We start from the raw sequence: 22,428 nt of genomic DNA, 5'->3' as shown, positions 1-22,428 counted from the left end.
CTATGGTGCCAGGTACGAGAGGGTGGACGTAGTGTTTGATGTGTACAAGAAGTCAAGTCTGAAGTCCGAGGCAAGATAGAAAAGGGGGCAAGGAATCAGAAGAAGAATGACAGGAACCAGTAAGACCCCCAAGTAACTGGAGAAGCTTTCTTTGAGATGACAGCAACAACACTGAGCTGTTTCACTTCCTTGCGGAAAAGATGTGTGAAGCACAGACGACAAGCACAGTCATTGTCACAAAAGGAGAAGATGCCATTAGCAACACAAGGAAGTCACTGGATGCTGTATCTCCATGTTGTCATTAAGAAGCTGACACTCGAATATTTGTACATGCCAGGGATGCAACGACGGATGGTAGCAAGTCCATTAGCATTAAGGCTAATGACACGGACGTACTAGTCATAGCAATATCTGTCTTGAGAACATGTGGATTGCCTTTGGCCAAGGAGCCAAGGCATGATGGATTCCAGTCCATGAGGTAGTTTCTGCAATAGGGCCTGAGAAAGCTCGAGGTATCCCATACTTCCATGCGTTCACTGGATGTGACGTCGTGTCTGCCTTCCGCGGTAAAGGGAAGAAAACTGCATGGCAGACTTGGAACGTCTTTCATGATGTTTCTGAAACATTCACCAATCTCAGCCAGCATCCAACATTGATTCGTGATCTTGACTTTTTTGAAGTTTTTTTTTTTATTTTATCAAATTTTTCAAAATTTGGATTTTCAAATGGCCAATCAGGCAGATTTGATTAGAATCCCCTGGAGAACAAATGTGCCAAATTTGATGCTTGGATCATCATTTGCACGATTCCTCTCAAAAATTGCTGTTATCTGCCCCACTATGAATGGATACCACGAGGTGGTAAAAGGAAACATGGACGCCCAAAAAAGACTACGCAAAACTGTTATAAAGAAGACCTGAAAACGAGAAGTACCACGTGGATGAGGGCGAGATAAATTGCTATGCACTGGACAAGATGGTGACACTTTGCTGCCCAATGCCCCCACTCGGGACAGGAGGAACGAAGTTTAAGTCTTCTGCTAGTTTGTTTGTGAAACTTCACCTAAAGTTTCTTTGGTACCTTAACACACACTCCACCACATAGTTTGCTCCATTTATTCCAAGCTGCTTTGACTCTGCGTCTTAAGTCTTCTTCACAGCCACCAAGCTCGCTAATCACTGACTCCACATATACAGGGTGTCCCAAAAGTCACCTCGGGATTTAGAAATTAAATAACATTTCTGTTTTTTAATAATTAGTTTTTTTTCTTTGTTTTCAGAATTTAGATTCACATTTGGAAATTACCCGTGGAAAAATTCACAACTGAACAAAGAACCAAAATCGTGGAATTTTATTTTAAATTTCATCGATCAATTATTCTCACCCAAAGAGCATGGACGCCGAATAATTTCGTGAAATTCAGAGATTTCTTGGCCATCACGTTCTCCTGATTTGACGCCTCCCGATTATTTTCTTTGCGGTTACCTAAAGGAGCGAGTACACATCAGTATCCCCATACAATTCAGCAGCTCAAGGACAACATCTGTGCAGAAATTCGAGGGCTGCAGCCAGAGTTATTGTCCGCTGTCCTGGAAAATGCTGTCGAAAGAGCCCGTCTGCGAAGCCGAAAATGGAGGACATCGAAGCTGTATCATTTTTCATAAATAAAGCAAATTTATCTCCATTCTGTAAATTTTCTTTCGGTATAAAAATAATTTCATAAATTATTAAAAAAAAAAAACAGAAATGTTATTTAATTCCTAAATCCCTCGGTGACTTTTGGGACACCCCGTATAAAACTCTTGCGTTTATTTACTTTCTCTCGATGCCAATCATGTCCATATATTTTGCGTGCATCCTGCTGTGCTGCTCATCATAACTTCAGTTTTGTTAGCATTGACTTTCAAGCCATTTTCCTCAAAGCATTCCCACCACATTAACGGCCTCTCTTGTACCTCTTTCTTGCTGCTTGCTGCACTTTGTAAGTCATCTGGAATCGGTAAATCGTTAGGGGACTCCCCTTCTTGCTCTCTTGTTTATGATGTGAGGTACTCTGATGAAAAGAAAAGGACTGTGCGCTGAACCGTGTTAGACTGATTTTTCACTGTAAACTCATCTGATCTTCCTTTGGCTGTTCTAAACATTGTTCTAGCCTCATTATACATTGTGTGAATGCTGGAGGCTAACTTCTCAGGTACTCACTTCGTTATTATGCACCAGTACACAAGTTCACAGGCGACTCTATCGCAGGACCTCCTCTATACATCTACAAATGTGTAGTACCTCTTCCTTATTTCCCTCAAGTTCTTTCTCTTGTCCTTGCCGAGTGATAAAGATGGCAGGATCTGTTATTCCCTTTAAAGGTGGAAATCCAAACTGGTTTTCATCAATTTATGATGTTTCCCTCAGCCTTTTATCAATGACCTTCTCCAACATTTTGAGATGATGCTCTCGTTTGATTCCTCTACAGTCACAGCACTGTAGTATATTCCCTCTCTGTATGTTGGTGTTAGATTGCTGGTCTTCCTGTTGTCATGCAGCTTAAAGCAAAGTTGGCTAACATGATTGTTTTGTTCGTTGCTAGGTTTAACTTACCGACCTTGTCTCTGGATTTCGTGGAGTGCTTGTCAAGGTACGTGCCGACCGATGCCGAAACTCGCGCTCTCCGTGATGCCGAGTCGGCTGTACTTCTTGAGGGTTCAAGCCTTTGCCCGGAGGACCATTTCATGTTGCTGTTTGGACGTGTGAAGCGCCTGAAGCAACGCCTCGAGATCCTCTGTCTTTTGGGGAACTTTACTGACATGTTCACCCAGTTCTCCCCGGTACATGCTTCATCGATTTACTTGCTCGCTTTCTTGTGTAATGCATCCTCTTGTGTGAATGATCAAAGAAACCAGACTCTGCGGTGTAATAGTTAAAGTGACAACTCTAATTCATTGAGGTTGGCGGTTCAAACCTGTACCAAAGACGTAAAAGCGGTACTTGCTGCTTCTTTGCTTGATGCTCAACCTTAAAGGAGAGAGCACACCCAATCAACTTTAGGTTGGCAACCATTGTGCAGGCTTGATTAGTTCAAAGGCTTCCTCCTGTGTTGAACTTCCTTTCGTATTATTATATAAACCTTCTCAAAAGAAATTCATTGTCTGTAATAATACTTTTATATGCCGTCCTCTGAGCTGAGCCAAAATAATTGTTCTGCCTACATTATTGAGTTAGTTTGTTCAACCGTCAGTGGTCTTGCATTTGCACCAGCCAGAACAGCTGTCACATGAGCCGGTGACTGTATGGTGTCGGTCCTTCCTGCATTGGCTTTTGTTTCTCTCCCTAGAACATCGATGCACTCATTGCTGCATCAAGATCCATAAAGTCTTCCGAGAAGATGAAGAAGATTCTTGAAGTAAGTGATTATTTCTGTGTCAAGTCTCTGCTGAAACTCTGAAAATCATGCATGGGTAGTTGTGGGTGGCGATCCACATCAACCTTTCATTTTCGCACGTGAGGGGCCAACCACTCGCATACCTTTACACACGAAGATTGATCACGTGGTTATGAGTGCCTTAAAATCTAAAATTCTGTTTCCAGCTGGTGCTTGCCTTCGGGAACTACATGAATGGCAGTAAAAGAGGTGCTGTGTATGGATTCAAGCTCCAGAGCCTCGATCTGGTAAGAACTCGGGCTCTTTGGCATAAGTGGAGTTTATGTGGCCATTTCTGAGGAATTTGTCAATCGTAAAGTACACGTGACACAGATTTGCAATGTCAAAATCAAATCCTTCCAACACAAATCAAAAGACAACAAAGATCAATTTAAAAGTGTATTTGTTTTGCAGATTTAATTAATTATTTTGGGCACGATGCCTTTCAGATGTGATGCGGAAATGTTCCCAGGTTAGAAAAGTTTAACCAAGCATCATCATGCCATGCATTTATCGCTTTCCCAGAAAAGGTGACTGATTAACACAATTCGGAGTAGTTTGGGTGAAATATCCCAAGTTAGCGAATGTAAAGCTTATCTGCCGTGCCACTTGTAGGGCAAGACACCTTTTATAAAGCAGCGAACAGCTGAGTCAAGCTCAGACAACATTATATAATGCAAGTAGCTTTGTACTTTGCTGCATTTACCAAAAAGTAAAGTCTCAAAATATTGAGAAATATTGGAAATCAGTGCATTGATAAACCAATCCATAACATGAGACTTCACCATTCGCACTGAGTGGCATGCACTAGTCCATTGCAAAGCCGAGCTATCTTCTAGATTGGCAGGAAGTTTGAGTTTGTGTTCTCCTTCCTCTTCATCCAGATATCTTGTCTAAATTTACTTGCTTGTGTATTTGGGGTTTGCTCGGTGTGCCCCTGGCCGTGCAATTTTGCCAGTGGTGTTGGGGTCAGCTAGCCACTTGTGGCAAAAAGTGACGTTAAGTATCTTGTTGATATCCTATGGCACACAAGTCAACCCAACCTCCTGTTGGTGCTCATCAGAAACTGGTTCCATGAGGAACTAGGCTAACGGGGCCCTGACTTTCTGGACAAACACTCTCCAAAATACTAATGGGAGACCAGGGTGAGTCGGCACGCCTTCCCAGGAAGAAGGTGGCAGCCCCACCAGCCGACGATGCTTGCACCGTCCGAGGAAGTAAGTCAGGTGAGGTATTCTCCTGAATAAAATGCCGTATTGAGGAAAATGGACGGATTCAGCTGGACTTGGAACTTGGAAACACCCCCAACTTATGAACTCGTGAAGTGGTTCGCATTCCTACTTGGAATTTCATTGGACCAGGTTCGCTCATGTCCAAAGAGTTGGAATGAATATCAATGAGCATAGCAGGACTGAAACAAAGTAATTTGGACTGGAAGTAGTACACAAAGTGCCGACAAGTATACATACAGTGCCTTCAGAAAGTATTCACACCCCTTGATTTTTTTTCACATTTTGTGTTTCAACCTGAATTTAAAATGGATTAAATTAAAAAAATTGTCACCAATCCACACAAAATACCCCATATAATGACAAAGTGAAAACGTTTTGAGAAATTTTTACACATCTATTTAAGATTAAATTCAGAAATATCGAATTTCCATAAGTATTCAACCCCCTGAGTCAATACTGTTGTAGAAGTGCCTTTGGCAGCGATCACAACTTCGAGTCTTCTTGGGTATGTCTGTATCAGCTTTGCACATCTGGATTTGGGGATTTTCTCCCATTCCACCTTGCAGATTTGCTCAAACTCTATCAAGCTGGATGGGGAGTGTTGGTGAACAGCAATCTTCAAGTCTTTCCACAGATTCTCAATGGGATTCAAGTCTGGGCTTTGGCTGGGCCACTCACGCACTTTCACACTCTTGTTCTTAAGCATTCCAGTGTCGCTTTGGCTGTATGCTTGGAGTCATTGTCCTGTTGGAACGTAAATCTTCGCCGCAGTCTGAAATCTTTTGCACTCTGAAGCAGGTTCTCCTCAAGGATTTGCCTGTATTTGGCTTCACTCATTGTTCCCTCTATCTTTACAAGTCCCTGCCGCTGAAAACCATCCCCATAGCATGATGCTGCCACCACCATGCTTCACGTTATGGACGGTGTTAGATGGGTGATGAGCTGTGCTCGATTGCCACCAGACCTAGCACTTTGCGTTCAGGCCAAAGAATTCAATTTCCGTCTCATCAGACCACAGAATCTTTTGCTTCATGCTCTCGGAGTCTTTCACATGCCTTTTTGCAAACTCCAGGAGTGCTGTCATTTGCCTTTTTCTCAGGAGTGGCTTCCGTCTGGCCACTGTCCCATAAAGGTGAGATTTCTGAAGTGCTGCAGAGACTGTTGTCCTTCAGGTAGGTTCTCCCATCTCAGCTCAGGAACTCTGTAGTTCTGTCAGAGTGGTCATTGGTCACCTCCCTGACCAAGGTCCTTCCTGTCCAGTTGCTCACTTTGTTCGGACAGCCAGCTCTAGGAAGAGTCTGCGTCATTCCATATTCTTTCCCTTTCCTAATGATGAAACTCACTGTGTTCTTGGGAACGTTCAACACTCTAGAAATTGTTTTATACCCTTCCCCAGATCTATGCCTCCTCACAATTCTATCTTGGAGTTCTATGGACACTTCCTTTACTTCCTGGTAGAGTTTCTGCTCTGACATGCACCGTCAACTGTGGGACCTTTTACAGAAAGGTGTGTTTCTTTCTAAATCATGTCCAATCAATTGAATTGGCCACAGGTGGACTCCAATAAAGTTGTCGAGACATCTCAAGGATGATCAAAGGAAATTTGATGCACATGAGCTAAATTTGGAGTGTCATAGCAAAAGGCTTGAATACTTATTGATGCGACATTTCAGGTTTTCATTTTTAATTAATTTGTAAGAATGTTTTGTGTTTATCAGAGACAAAAATCTAAATTTAATCCATTTTAAATTCAGGCCTCAACCTGGACTTGGTGGAGCCAAGGCCAGGGTTTCATCTGTTCAGTTGTTGAGTGACTTGAGATTAACCTGCCTGTTAAGGTCTACCTTTTATGTTGAAGGTATTCTGGATTTGGCCAGGTGAGGAGGTAATCTGCTTTATCTTCCTCAAATGAAACCCTGGCCTTGGTGGAAGTGTAGAAATGCTAGATTTTGTGAAAGCCCTAACTGGAGAATTTTTTTCAGAGAATAGTGCAGGGCAGTATGCTCGAATAAAGGCCCAAAACAGGTGTTTTGTGGTGAACAGGTCTCATCAGGTGAGAACACTAGTGAGACGCGACAAATTGTGCAAAGACTGACACAGAAGCGCCATCAATCCTTGAGTCATCCCATTGCGTCAACGGCATGGGATCTGCTCGCAGACAGAGGCCCAGCTCAAAAGATATGGAAAGAGTATATTGCAGACCTCCTTTCATCTGTACCTCTCAATCCATAAGATCATGTACTAGAAAAAGCAAGAGCTTCTACTACTAATGAAGAAATCAGCACAGAGCCCCCAACCTGTTCCAAAATTGAATGTTCCATCAACAAGCTAAATATGGAAAGGCTTCTGGCATATGTGGAATTCCCCCCTGAGCTTCTGGAAAATGCAAACAGAGCAAACATTACAAGAGTACACGATCTGTTCTCCAGCATTTGGAACTCTCAAACAATTCCACAGCAATGGCTCCAAGGAATAATCCTATACGTCTGAAAGCACAAATGAGCACAAACTGACTGGAGCAACTACAAAGGGAAAACTCTCCTTCCTATTGTGGTGAAATTGTTTCCCAGAACCTACTGAGCCAAATCCAGAATGCCTTGAACATAAAAGGTAGACCTCAACAGGCAGGTTTATCTCAAGTCGCTCAACAACTGAACAGATTTCAGCACAACATCCAATCGCATAGGGAAAGCAAAGAATTTTCACAACTGATATTTGTTGCATGCATTGATTCAAAGAAGGCCTTTGACTGAATCCTGACTCTGTCGCTACTTTTGGAGGTGTCTGGAATGCAATCAAAGATCATAAGGCTCATTCAAGCTCTTATCTCCAACACCAACAGCTGCGTCCGTATTGGAGGGGAAACTACTTCAGATTTGTTAGTGGTATATGTCGGGGAGACGTACTGGCCCTACACTCTCCCGACCAGCAATAGACTACATCATGGAGCAGATCCTTCAAAACAGTGGTAGCCCATGTTGTGTGAGCTTGGGAAATGACGCAATTTTCACAGATTTTGGCAATATTGAGGATGTCGTGCTTTTGACAGAAATGGATGACATCAACATTTTAGCCTTGGAAGATTTTCAAAAGCATGCATCATCAATAGGGCAACAAGTTAGGTGGGCAAAAATACAAATTCAACCACTCGAGCACCGCAACACTCCCCCTTTAGTTGCAGTCAATGATGACCACTCGGTGTCCAGAGTGACATAATTTCAATGTCTTGGATCTAAAGTGGCTTCATCTGGAGATTGTTGGGCCAGAAGGATGGAAATGAGCCGCTTTATTCCAATGTACTCTGACGTCTTTATCATCCAACTGGAAAGCTCCAGTGAATCGGACTCAAACTGCCTTTTACACAGCACTCGGCCCATATTCTGCTGCAGATCTGAGACCTGGACACGAACAGCTACACTTGATGCTGATATCAATGCTTTTGATATGAGAGCCATTCGATGCATGCTGCAAATCCCATGCCAGGGTCATGTAACAAATGAAGTGTGCCAGATTTCTCAACTCAACGACTTGGCTTTTACTATCGACTGTGGCGTACACGCCAGGGATCACTACCAATGTGGCTGCATTGATCACACACATACGTTTCAGACCCATCGACTGACTGGAAGCATCCGAGGAAGACTGCACACCAGATGGAAAGACACCTTGACTCCACTTTTGCAGCGCATTGGTTTGACTTGGGATGATGCAGTCCGAGTGGCACAACACAGACTAACCCGGAGATCCCTCATTACTGCAGATAAATTGTGGCAGCAACATGCCAGATGATATATTTGGATGTCTTCAGAGCCACGAGGCCCCAAGTTCAATACCTCCTTGGCTGTGAAAGATTGTACCAAGATAGCCTTGAGAGGGTATAGACAAAGCATTTGTGGCGGCCCGAGAGATCTCACATTTCCCGAGATGAGAAACAAAAGATAGAATGCCGATCATGATTAATTTATCATTAATAATTCCTCTTTCAGATTCTAGAACAGGAATCTTCTTTCGTTTCATTGCTCAAATATTAAAGTGCAACTACACAGAACAGCCAGCGAAACATCCTTTCAAAGTTAAGAAATTATTGTCTTTGGGAAGTCATTATTCACAAAAAAAAAAAAATCAACATCAGCAAACTATTTTTAGTCTCAAATTTTTTAGGCAAGACATGGGTCTAGGTTTCCACCACTTGAGTGGCCTTTGTCATGTCCCCGTGTCGAAGGCCACTCGGTGGTTGAAATGTCTGACCTGAGCCTTGTTTTTGTGCAAGACTAAAAAAGTTAGTTGCTGCTGCTGTTTTTGTGAATTAATCCTTGAAACTACAGCTTGGTGCTCAGTTATGCGAGTCTGCCTGATAAATGTCAGTCGAAATTTTTTGCTCCTGAATCCTGGTCTCGGAGCCAAAAACACAGCTTCTATTTCAATGGAATCACAAATCCCACCCCACTGCCAAGTTTCACCAGCACAGGACCATTCATTCCATCATGCCTCCAGGGATGGGAGGGAGCGTGACCTTTTGACTCTCCCTCATGCTTTGGGAACAAGCTTAGGTCAGGTGGTGAACAAAACCATTTCATTATTTCATTACAGCCAGTTTAATATGCTCTTGCTGCACTGGTCAGAGAGCCAAGTAGCACCCCCATGGGAAAGGGAAGGGAGTATATAAAGATGCATATCCTGTGCCGTGTTTCCATGTAATATATGTGGACTGTCCCCGAAACAATTTGAGCGTTAAGAATTTCATCAAAAGCAGAAATGTCTGATAAATATTGGGCTTTTTCTCTTGGCAGCTTTCACAGACAAAATCCACAGACCGCAAGCAAACCCTGATTAATTACTTGGAGAAAGTGGTTAAAAACAGGTTTCCTGAGATCAGCGACTTCCACGATGACTTTTGCTTCCTGGAGAAAGCTGCAAAAGGTAACTCTCGGTCTTCTAATCCTCGTACATTCGTGGAACTCATCCCATCTTGGTCCCATTTTTTTTATTTCTTCCTTTATGTGAAATTAAAAGAATCTTTCCAAAAATAAAAGATGCTTCATCATTGCCATATGTCCATGTTCTCTCATCTTGGATTCAGTAAAACGTTGTTTTTGAAATACGTTTGAAAATTTTAACTTTGTGACAGAGCATGGTGTGCTCGCGTTAAATCTTGAACCCGATCCAGGTTGCCATTCTGTTATAAGTGTGTGTATATTTACTGCTGAGCACTTGAGGATCAAACCCCACCACTCCACCACTGAACCGCTACACCACAGATACTGTACATTGAATAATAACATGATTACCCTCACCCCACCACCATTGATGTGTGTGTGTGTGTGTGTGTGTGTGTGTGTGTGTGTGTGTGTGTGTGTGTGTGTGTGTGTGTGTGTGTGTGTGTGTGTGTGTGTGTGTGTGTGTGTGTGTGTGTGTGTGTGTGTGTGTGTGTGTGTGTGTGTGTGTGTGTGTCACCCTAAAAATGAAATATGATTGTATCAAGGGGGGTATTATCAACGTCAAATCTGTGAGAATTGTAGTTCCCATTTAATATTCCAACGTGCCCTCTGATTCACAAGTTTCAATTGCCAGAATATTGTTCCGGTTGACTGTGTGGATGGGACACGAGGTCCAATCTTCCACCTGGACGGTCACCAATTTAGTGACGAATCGTCCTTGGGGCCGTCCGGCGGGAAAGCCGAAAATATCTTGAATTTGGTTGTCGACGCACGGAACCTCCAAGTCTGCCGCCTGTGATGTGTTTGTCATTTTGACGAGGATGGGGGATAGTGCGAAGACCCTCGATGAACCATCACGTTTGTACCCTCCTAACGAGGGGTTTTGATGCCAATTTCCAACGGCCATGGATTTACTTGTGCCGAGTTTACTTATTCCCTATTCGCAACTGCACATCCGACCAACACTCCAGCAGTGGAAGAGCATGGTTTTTATGCCTCCGCTGACAGTCGCCAATGGTGTTATGTTTTTGAGTTGCCGTCCGTCCGTCTGTGCTAATTTTCTCTGTTTTCTCTGAAACCGCTTATCAGATTCACACCAACTTTTCACCATTGGTGCGACGACTCCTGTGAAATGGTTTAATTATGATTATGGTGTCATAGGTCATGTGGTGTGGCAGCCATGTTGGGGAAAAAAAGGAAAAACTTTGGACCTCTGTATCTCCTAAACCGCTCCATGGAAAAAAAATTAAAACTTGGAACGTGTGAAGTACTCCCAATGGGAAATGAGTGCGATTTTATTTTATTTTTCATATATTTTTTATTTTTAATGATGGTGGCTTCATTATGACGTCATAATTCCAGAAGTCAAACACTTGATCTGACTAGTATAAATAATTTTGAGGGTCATCTATGGCTAGATTGTATGGGGGGGGGGGGAATCGATGACGTCATCGGTGACTTGTTTTGACAGCCATAATTTTTCCATAAAAACCTTCAAAAATCTTCTTCCCCGAAACGGCTGAACAGATCGATGTGAAACTTTACAGGTATGATCGCCTATCTATGAGAACTAATAATTTCTCCACCTCTGACCTCATAGGTCACATGGTTTGGCAGCGATTATTTTTTTTTTTATAGAATAAACGTTTTGAAATCTTCTTTTCCAGAACGGCTTGACAGATTGAGGGGAACTTCACCCCTATGTTTCCCAATCCTTGGGGATACCAGGGTGTTTAAGAATAGTTAACAGGTCACACGGTCTGGCAGCCATATTGAATTTAACAAAAATCTTTAAAAAATTATTTCTCTTGAACCGCTTCATCAATCGGCATGAAACTTAGCAGTTATGATCTCGTAGTCATGGGCAACACGTGTTTTGAATTTCAACCTGATCGGATGCATGGTCTGGCAGCCAGAATGATTTAATATTCTTCATCTGGGTTCAGGAATTTAAATCAAACCTGGTACAAGTACGTATAATGATGTAATAACGTGGGCGGAGGCATATCTGACAATGTCGCGACGTCAAAGAGTTCCTTTCTTGTTCTTTAATGAAGTGGGGGGCGGTGGGGGAGAACAAGAAGCAAGGATTTGTTTTGATCATTCTCCAAGTAACTATATTCCCACATGCCAACATTATCTCGATGGCTTAAAATGAAAGCATTACCTCAATCACACACGTGCACCGAGATGTGACAGAGATCACGAGAGAGGAAACCTTCCCCACCTGTGATGCTTGCCTGTGGTGTTAATGGGATGAGGCGATGATTTTGGCGGAGAGAGAGTGCGGTTTGTCCGGGCTCTACGGTTCATTGTTCCCAGATACACTTGATGTCCCGATCTCTTTCAGCTCAGTCGCCTCTCAACTTGCTCAACTATCGTGGTCTCCCCTGAGCTCTCTAACTGTTTTTCAAAACTTCATTTTGCTTTCCCCCCAGCTCTTCTCAACTGTACTGTCTTCTGTCTTCGCATCCCCCGTTTCCTCCCAATCTGGCATTTTACCACTTCGCGACCATGTGAAGCCGCGTGCTCCCGCTGGTCCACCATTAATCTTTTTGTGGCTCCTGGTAGCTTTTGACTGCTTGGAGATGTTTCCATTTACCATGCCTGTCCCTGATCTACGCGCATGGTTGTTGAGGTGCTATGTTCACCTTCTTCGGAGAGGGTGGAGGGAGGTTGCTGGTTCATGGAGCTTGCACAATCCTTGTCAACGAAAACACATATCCAGTTTACAAAGGGAAACTACTTAAACGATTGGTGGGGAAGGGTGGTGCAGCGTCAGATACATTTTGGAATGGAGGTCGGCACTTTTAATCTGATCTGTTCTGAACACACTTTGACACATGTCCTATCATTGCACACAGAAACCAAACACTTTTGTTTATTAATGAACTAGTCTTTCCTACTCCCCTTATCCCCTATGGCTGTCCCCTCAACATTGATTTGCTGCCCTCTGATTAATTGTCCCCCTCTGATTCACAAGTTTCAAATCCAAGGATTATAAACCAATTCAGCAAAATTGAGCAGGCTACAAATGATCATGCACATATGCAGACAGATACATGATATAACACCAGACTTGACTTTCACACAAACACTGCCACTGAGATTGTGGGAATTGACGTCACTTAGCAGAGCACTCTGGGTACCAGCAACATCATCTTTATGAGATCACTTTTGTCTCTGCACTCAACAGGGCAATCAAGGAGGAGTTTATTCCTCCCATGGATGCCAAACAATGAGGTTTTTGTCCGTTGGTTGTCCTGCAAGCCCATGTTTCCCTGTGCCCCCGTCCTTTGTATGGTTATGAACCCATCTCTGTTGACCTCCCGCCTCCATATTTGCATTGTTGCACAAGTCCAGTCCCTTCACCCCACGGCAACCCCTCCTCCAATTACACCAGGAGAAGAGTCAGAGAAACTACAGAAAAAGATGTGGAAATTTCACGGTGTTTCTTATTAAAATCATATCAACTTAATGCGTGGAGAGGCTTTCTTTTCCGAACATTGAGTACAAAGGAGCCAAAACATGTGGAGAAGGATGCATGCAGCAATATTGCCTCGGCTCGAGCATTCGGGGTGTAATCCTCCACTCGAGCTGGATCGAAGACCTCACACGCGACTCATGTGTGCATTATTATCGCATTTAAGCCTTGGGATAACTGGTCAGAGTCAAATGTGACTGATGCATGAGAGTTCTCTTATACATTCTTTTCTGATGGACCACGTGCCTTCAAGTTCTGTTAAAATTATATCTTGCTTGTGTTAAAAAAAAAATAAAGGGGCGGGGCTAACAAATGAACAGAGTTTGATTTCTTCTGTACCTTTTATAATCCACAGTCTCACTGGAAGGCATGGCGGAGGGTATGCAGGAACTCCAGAAAGGCATGGAGCTAGCTCAGCGAGAGGTGTCACTCCATGACTGCAGCACCTTGCTGCAAGAGTTTGTTTCCAAGAATGGCCCCATCCTCACCAAGCTTTCCGAAGATTACAAAACTGCCAAGGTGATTGTCCGCACCCCATGTACAGTGGTTTGTGGCCTGTCATGTATTGTGAGCCGAACGGAAGTCAAATTATATGACATTGTCAAATTAGCTTGGAAATGTCCAAATCTCTTTTTACCTCCGCAACCAAAGGTGAAGGAGGTTATGTTTTCACCCCCTCTCTGTCTTCGTTTGTTTGTCTGTTTGTTTGTCTGTCTGTGTGCAAGATATCTCAAAAAGTTGTGGACGGATCCAGATGAAATTCGGTGGGAAGGTTGAGTGTGTAACAAGGAAGAATTGATTCAATTCTGGTTTTCCCAGTGAAGATCTGAATCCGGATCCAGATCTGATAATTTTTTCAGTTATTTTTCACCATTGAGAGATCGGGCAAAATATTATGTAGTACTGTGTAGCATGATATTTCAAATAATATATTGGGCCCGATATGTTCTTGTGGATCAGGCATTACGTGGCGGAGGTATGCGCTCTACCGAGTGCACTTCGAGTTTAACTTTGTGTTGCACTCCACTATCGACTTGGATCTCTCGAAACCTGTGACGTTTCACAGCCAATTGGGGACCCACGAAAACAAGACAGGCTGCTTTCCACAGAAATTACTGGGAAACTCACTGAAGTTGAATTTGCTGGCGAATAGTGCAATTTTTTTCATATCAGGATATGAAATGATTTAAAAAAAAATTGTCAGATCTGGTAATTCTGTTGAAATTTGCTGCTGCCGAATGGTGTAATATTCAAAACCACAGTAGTTAAAACTAATTGTGTATGGTAATAATGGGGTTAGGTTCCTGGGCTTCGAGAAAATATAGAGGAAAGAGGGTGGCAGCCAAAAATAATCACAAACCAATTAAAATAAACATGTAGAATAAATATAAATCAGCTTTGCGATGAAGTGTCCTGCTTTTGAAGCAGATTAAACATTCAAAAGCAGATCAAGCGCATTCCTTCCCTTCTGTAATTGGTTTAAAGCCCCACCTCTCTGTCCTCTCTGATATACCGAACTCTTCACAGAGCGTTGGTGCCACTGACGCAGCTTCCTGAGCAAGGGTTATACTGGGTGGTTTGCCATTTCCTTCCCAGCAGTAGTTAGGACAGGAATTTGGCCAAGGCGCCGTCGATGGCTCGCGTACTCTTCGCAAAGGACACCGTGGAGTCTTAAACGCCCACCAACTAATGCCGGCACATGGAACGCCCAGTTTAATGTCCATCCGAGGGATGGCACACATTGATGAATCACAGTTTATATCTGGCTCGGGATTCAAACCAAGGCTAGACAGCTTAGAGGAGAGTGTGCATACCTGTAGCCCATCCTGCTAGCCCCAAAAGCCACCACCATTCCTCCCATATTACCGTAGTCTCTTATATCGTTTCCTTTTGTAATCCGTCAATGTGTATCTTTCATAAATCGCTCTGCAGCTCCTAAACCAGCGAATAAATAAAATGAACGCATTCTCTTCTCGACCAAGTTTATCCAAAACCTCCACTTTCCGAGTCGGACATCAGTTTTCTCGACTTTTTTGCACTTGGTTCACCATTAGCAACAGATTTCCTCTTGGGAGCATGGTTAAAAAAAAATCACACAGGGCAACAATAACTCAAAACAAAGGAATTGATTGCGATTACACGGAAGATTACGTTACGAGCGCAGTGTTGATGCGGAGATGGGTACAGTCCAGTACCGTACGTGCTGTGTGTATCAGTTACCACCTGCACCGCAGCAACGCATGGTGATTTACAATTATACGTGTAAAGGTTGTGTTATTTGTGGATGTTTGATATCTTCAGGGAAGCAGGTCTTCGCAGCAACTTGGATGATCGTTTTTATGTGAATGTTGTGATGAGAAGCTTTGCAATGTTCTGTAGAGATTAGTGATTGAGTAGACCCAGGTAGGTGGTGTGGTCTTGGGGAGGTCGTGTGCAGCTGGTTGTTAAAGGATTACATGCAATACTTGTTGGGACGTAATAATTCAGAGAATGAAAAGGGAAGTGTAGATGAGCGAATCCTCTTCTCGGAGCCTCGGGTGCTTGTGTTTTGTGTATTTGGTGGTAAGTTGTGTTGCTGACAATCTGCTGTGCATTTCATTGTGGACCACCGTTTGGTTTTTCCCTGCTAGGAGGTTTATCAGACGACTGTCGAGTTCTTCGGAGAAACGCCAAAAACACTTCCACCATCTGCATTCTTCCCATTGTTTGTGCGCTTTGTTGCAGCTTACAAGGTGAAGGTTCTCCTTCATTTTCCTTTCATTGTAATTTTAATCCCCACACTTTTTGAAAAAAAACGGGGGGGGGGATCTGTCTGTCTGTCTGTCTGTCTGTCTGTCTCTGTCCGTCACGTGATTTCCTTCTAAATGGTTGGGCAGAAATTCACCAAACATGGTAGTTATGATCACCACATGGAAAGAAGGTGTGAGAGCAGTATCATTTTTGGTCCTGCCCCCCCCCCCCCGTGGGGCAATGTCAAAAGGTCAAATTGCAAAAATCTTCGTCTTTTGACTTTCTCAAATTATTTGTATCTGGCACAGTTTTATCATCAAATTGGAATGCAAAAAAACATTGAAGTACATGTTACATTGGTAAAAGTGAAGAGGATGGGTTTAAAACGGAGTTTGAGAAAAGTATGGAAATGGAGAAAACTGATGTTTACCGAGGGGTTGGGGTGCGGGAAGTGGGGAAAAAAAGTAAACCTTTGGGACATTGTTATGGTTGGGAGTGGGTGTTAAGTGGGTGGCTGCTCAATAATTCTTCCATCATTGCATGTGATATGTTGATGGAGTCTTATCTGGTTGAAGAAATATGTAGCTAACAATATGTGAAGAGCAGATTCTTTGAATTGCATGATATTGTGATGTTTGGTGGGGTTGGGGTTGACAGTTAGAATTTAAAGGGCCACAGAATCAGGAATTAATGTTTGGTTTAATGAATAGATATGGCTTCACTTAACACTTAGTCATTGTTTTCTTGAATATATATCTTTAAACAAACATTTTAATGTTTTTGGTGTCCTTGTATGCCGATTCATTTCCCCCCCTCGCCCCCCCACCAAAAAAAAAACAGCGATGTGATTACATTTACATCATGTGACCCACTACATCATCTCCAGGGTACTTTTTCCGCAGGGCTTGTGATTACGTGTGGCCCACATAAGCTCTGAAAAACAACTGACAATGCCAGCTTGAGGCCTTGTTGCTGGTTGTAGCAATACAACAAAAGACGGTGTGAGTGTGCATGTTTTCCCAAAAGATCCAGCTGTAAGGAAAATACGGATAGCCAAGGTAAAACTGATCAGTGGAAAGTGGCATGGCCCAACTGCTTCACGTATCATTTGCAGCGCCAATTTTGAAGGCAATTTGTACAACACCGGCCTGTATTCCCAGTTTGGGATGAGAAAATTGAAGTGATTAAATGTCGACGCGATCCCCACGAAGATTAGAGGTCATTCTAATCTAATGGAGAAGAAGAAAATGGACAGGACAGCTGTGGAAAAGGGGTCATTCAAAAATTACCCAACACATTGGGGAGGATGGTGGTGGTGGTGTACGTCCAAACGTTACGGAGTGTTACAGGGTGTTTCTAGTGCCGTGTTATGTAACGCTAATTAATCAATCGATGACAATTTTGTTGCAGGTGCCCTTTATTTAACAATGTTCGTATTTAAGATGTGGATGATAAAAGTAAATCGCTTTATTTAAATTCCATCATTGCTATTTCCACAGACATGTAATCTTATTTTCAAATTAAAGCAATTGAATATGTTTATAAACAATCGCATCACTCCAATCTATCGTCCGATGATGTCATTGCAAGGAATCTGACGACTGCCTGGTCTTATTGACGGTACACTGAACCACCTTTATTTTTTCAAAATACAGTTCCCAGTCACTGAAAAAATAACAACGGGATAAATAGCATCCCGGGGTTAAGATATGAAATAGGGGGAAGGGGGTGTCTTAATCGAGTGTTATGTAATATTTCTGGGGGTGTGTGTTGAAGCATTATGGAGCATTACGGGGGTTGGCAAAAGAATGCATTATGTAGTTTTTAAATTTTTGGTTTTGGCAAAAGATTTTGGCAAAAGAATGCATTATGTAGTTTTTAAATGGCCCAAAAGCATGAGAACCTGAGGGTAAGTAGCGTTATTTTTATTTTTGGTAAATAATGAACAGCTGTAAAAGAAACATTTTGAACACCTGTAAATAACGTTGAATAGTAACAAATTAATACAAACATTTACAAGTTGAATGCAGGGAGTTGAACAAAGAAAAAGGAAACTGAGAATTACCAAGGTGTGAATTCAGCCTGGTCACGAAGGAATGGGCCATCCAAAAAAGGAAAACTTGGAAGAGAATGGCAATTATTTTACCACTAAATATCGACTCGCTACAGTGAAAGCTTCTGCACCGATCCACCCCTCGGGGGTACCACATTCTGTGCCCCCAACCCCAAAACTATGGATCTGGATCTGCCCTCGGCCTCCATTAAGGGGCTGTCACACCTTGACGATTTCGCCAGCGTATGTCGATTTATGAAAAATTTGTCTAAAACGCTGGCACACGTTGAACACGTTATGGGTATGTTTTGTGTACGTTAAGTGCACGCTGAAAAACACTACCATAAGTCGTATTACGCTGGTTTAAAACGTTGTACTTTTTGGTTGTCCAAAAAATTTTGCATGCTTGAAATTTTACGACGTACTCGGCATTTGGCTCACACGCTCCGCTACGCTGGCCATAAGTTGCAGGCACGTTATGCAATCGTTGACACACGTTAATTGTATGTTACCCATAAGTTGAAACACGTAGAGGTAACATTCGCATACCCGAAACTTATTTCTAACCTATGAGTAACGTTTTGTAAGCACGCTAAACAAACGTTGTTCACACTTCGCAACACGCTCCTTGAAAGTTCCTCATACGTCGAAACACATCAAAGTAATGTTTAGGGTACCCGTGACTTATTTGTAACCTATGAATAATGTGCTTGGGAATTATTACGCTATGCATACGCTAGACTATCGTTGGGCATAGGTTGTGGACGACTAAAACACGATAAACAATCGTTGGTATAACTTATCTATAAGTTATCGAAGCGTTCTGTGTTCATTACTAGTACATTATGCATTTGTCAAAGTCGTTTTTAATACTTTAAAAAGTAAAACAAAGAAATATTTCATCGTGGAAATGAGGAAAAAAATTAGCCGAAAAGAACATCGAACAATGGTGCAAAGTAGTCTCCTATTCGTGGACGATAAGAGGATCCATCATCACCCACACCGTCCCCATCACGCTCACATACGACGACTGACATAGACATACTACTACTACCAATGCTAATACTACAACTACTACTACTACTATTACTACTGTCACACACACCAACTACTGCTAATAGTATTACCACTACTGATACGACTGGTATTGACATCTACTCAACATGGAGTCTGGAGCAATGATGGGTTCCTCTTGTGAATCCCATTTGTATATACCAATTTCCCTTAACTCTGCCAATACGCCATTATACGGTAGATGTAAGTTAGAAACACGTTCAGTAAGTGCTGTGGTCTTCCGGAAGACGTCAATCTAATTCGTCGACATACGACAATGTGCGTTTTAGATACGCAACAAATAGGTTCATAGCATGTTACTCAAAGTTTAGAAGCACGTTATACTTAGGTTCAAAGCATGCTACACATAGGTTAAACGCACGTTACTCATAGGTTCATAGCACGCTGGTCATTGGTTCAAGGCAAGTTACAAATAGGTTCAATGCACTTTACTCATAGGTTTCAAGCACGTTAAACATAGGTTCAGAGCACGCTACTCATGGGTTAAAAGGACGTTACCCATTGGTTGAAAATTAGGTTGCGGGTATGTTAAATATTACCTTGACGTGTTTCGACTGATGAGTAACCTACAAGTAACGTGTGTCCGTCGTGTGTAAACGATCGCGGAGCGTGCCAGGAATATATGACAACGCATGCGGAACGTGTTAGCCATACACAGAGTGCGTCGTAAATTTTTTAGCATGCTTGAAATTTCACGACGTATTACACGTACCACGTAATATGACGGCGTACTTCATTGTTTTCCAGCCTACTCTTAACGTATACACAACTTACCCATACCGTATTCGACGTGCGCCTAGCGTTTTAGACACATTTTTCATAGGTCGGCATATGCTGGCAAAATCGTCAAGGTGTGACTGCGATGTTGACACTTCAAATTCTCAGGCGGTTATGATTTAAATCGGCGTCCGGCAGGTTCTTAACAGGCTACGCCACGAGTTCGCCGGCGATACGTTTGGCGCACTATGCCGAAGTTAAACTATCGTTGGGCATAGGTTGTGAACGCCGACAGGCGAAGCATTCGTTGGTAAAAGTTATCAATAACACAACGAAACGTTCTGTGCCCGTTACTAATATGTTATGCATACGACCAACACGTTATGAATACACCCAAAACTTTAAAAAAACATCAAAATTTCAGCGTACGCCAACGTTTTACATACATTTTTATACGTTGCCATTGTTGGTTGAAACGTCAAGGTGTGACAGGGCCCTTACTGATTTTGATATTTTCATGTTGATTGCGCGTATTATCTTCAAAAAGGTTTCAGAAGTTCGTTCAAAATTACATCCAGTCGTGGCCAAAAATATTGGCACCTTTGCACTTTTCTTCAAATAGTGTACCATTTCTTCCAGAAAATTGTTGAAATTTGAAAATCTTTTGGTATCCACAAATATATTTCTTTGGTTTGCAGTGAAACAAACAAAAAAAAGCTGTTAAAAAATTACTAAATCTTAGCTTATTCCACACAGAAATACGAAAATATCCCGGACAATATTATTGGCACCTTTCAGAAGTTGTTGGAAATAATTAGGTTTCAAGCAGGTGATTCTCCTTTACTTTGGAATTGAACTCACCTGTAGTGAGTTGCAGGTGCCTGCAATATAAAAATTAATCATTCAAGCAGTTTGAATAGAAAAAAGGAGTCATTCTGCTGTTTTGTGTAACTGTGTGTACCGCAATGAGCATGGAGAAAAGAAAGAAAACCAGAGAATAGCCTGAGGTGGTCAGACACAAGATTGTAACCAAGCATGGATAATCTCAGGGCTACAAGTCCATCTCCAGAGACCTTGATGTTCCTGTGTTCACTGGACACAATGTTATCAGGAAGTTTAAGCCCAGAGCGCTGCAGCCAACCTCCCTGGACGTGGCCGCAAGAGAAAACTTGATCGAAGATTGCAGTGAAGGATTGTTCGAATGGTGGAGAAAGCACCTCGATCAACTGCCAAACAGATTCAAGCTGACCTTCAGACACAAGGTACGACAGTTTCAACTTGCAACCTTCCATCACCAACTCAATGAAAGGGGGTAGGAGACTATAGTACGAGACTCAGGAGGACCCCACTGCTGAGAGAGAGAAACATAAGAAAGTCTGACTGGAATTTGCCAAAACACACCTGAACAAGCCAACATCCTTCTGGGAGAATGTCCTGTGGACAGATGAGACAAAATTAGAGCTTTGCGGTAAAGCACATCATCTCAATGTTTGCAGAAAACAAAATGAAGCCTTCAAAGAAAAGAACACCTTCCCTACAGTCAAACATGGAGGAGGTTCAGTGATGTTTTGGGGTTGCTGTGCTGCCTCTGGCACTGGGTGCCTTGAATGCGTTCATGTCATCATGAAATCAGGAGATTACCAAGGTATTTTGGAGCACAATGTTCAACCCAGTGTCAGAAAGCTGGGTCTCTGTCGAAGATTATCGGTCTTGCAGCAGGACAAAGACCCCAAACACACTTCTAAAAGCACTCAGGGATGGTCCAAGACAAAACGCTGGACTGTTCTGAAGTGGCTAGCAATGAGTCCCGATCTAAATCCCATTGAACACCTGTGGTGAGATCTGAAAACAGCAGTTGGAAGAAGGTACCGTTCAAACCTGGGGAACTGGAGCAGTTTGCACAAGAAGAGTGGGCCAAACTGCCAGTTGGGAGGTGTAGGAAGTGCATTCATGGCTATAGGAAGTGTTTGACAGCAGTTATTTTGTCCAAAGGCTGTGCTACCAAATATTAAGTCCAGGGTGTGAATAATTTTGTCAATGCCATTTATTTTTATTTTCTGATTTAAAAGGATATATTAAGTTCTGAATCAAAAACAAAGGTTCTGTAATATTAACAGTGGTGAAACAAAGTATTGTGGAGACCAAATACTTTTGTCAATTTCAACTTATTTTTTGAAAAAATTGTGAGTTATTTGAAAAAATGTGAGGGTGCCAATATTTTTGCACACGACTGAAAATGTACATTGTTTGTTTTCCTATTTGTTATCTGCATCGATGTATATTTATGCATGTACATACATACTGTTGCCCAGGCGGTTGTACAGATATGTTCAATCATTGCTCATGAACCTAATGTACATCACTCACTCACAACATGTACATTATGAGGATAGTCCCATCCAGTATGGCAAGAAGCATCTATGTGTCTTGTATTGCACTGTACATTTCGGACACAAGTCTTTTGTCTTGATAAGACACAAAATAAGTGATTCTTCTCCATTAAGGGATGGGGTAAAAAAAAAAAAAAACACTATATATATCTACTATATAAATGGCAGTCCTTCTGTCTGTTTGTCTGTCTGTCTGTCTCTTTGTTTGTAACCAATAAGCTCCTAGACCAGTGAACCGATCTTGATGAAACTTTACACACATATAGACCTAACATTCAGCTCCAGGATGCGCTAAGTGGATTTCCATAAAAATGAAAAAAATATGAATATAAAAAAAGGCTTTCGAATAGTGCACCGGCGTATTAATCGTAACAAAAGGCTTCATGGTTAAAAACG

General features: G+C 42.3%; 1 protein-coding gene across 1 annotated transcript in view; it reads left to right on the top strand.

The window, feature by feature from the left end:
- The window catches only part of LOC147029862 (formin-like protein 2), a 99,883-nt gene that overhangs the window by 57,896 nt on the left and 19,559 nt on the right, over positions 1-22,428 (top strand). The window contains exons 17-22 of the mRNA XM_085873280.1: positions 2,585-2,822; positions 3,329-3,397; positions 3,583-3,663; positions 9,438-9,567; positions 13,424-13,587; positions 15,699-15,800. Coding sequence (XP_085729406.1) covers positions 2,585-2,822; positions 3,329-3,397; positions 3,583-3,663; positions 9,438-9,567; positions 13,424-13,587; positions 15,699-15,800 — 784 coding nt within the window. The remainder of the gene's footprint in view (positions 1-2,584; positions 2,823-3,328; positions 3,398-3,582; positions 3,664-9,437; positions 9,568-13,423; positions 13,588-15,698; positions 15,801-22,428) is intronic.

The sequence above is a fragment of the Eptatretus burgeri genome, chromosome 3 (genome assembly GCF_056783735.1).
Source record: "Eptatretus burgeri isolate ZD-2024b chromosome 3, Ebu_testis_v1, whole genome shotgun sequence".
Classification (NCBI taxonomy): Eukaryota; Metazoa; Chordata; class Myxini; order Myxiniformes; family Myxinidae; genus Eptatretus; species Eptatretus burgeri.
Note: the sequence above shows the minus strand (reverse complement) of the source record. Positions and strands in the feature narration are given on the sequence as shown.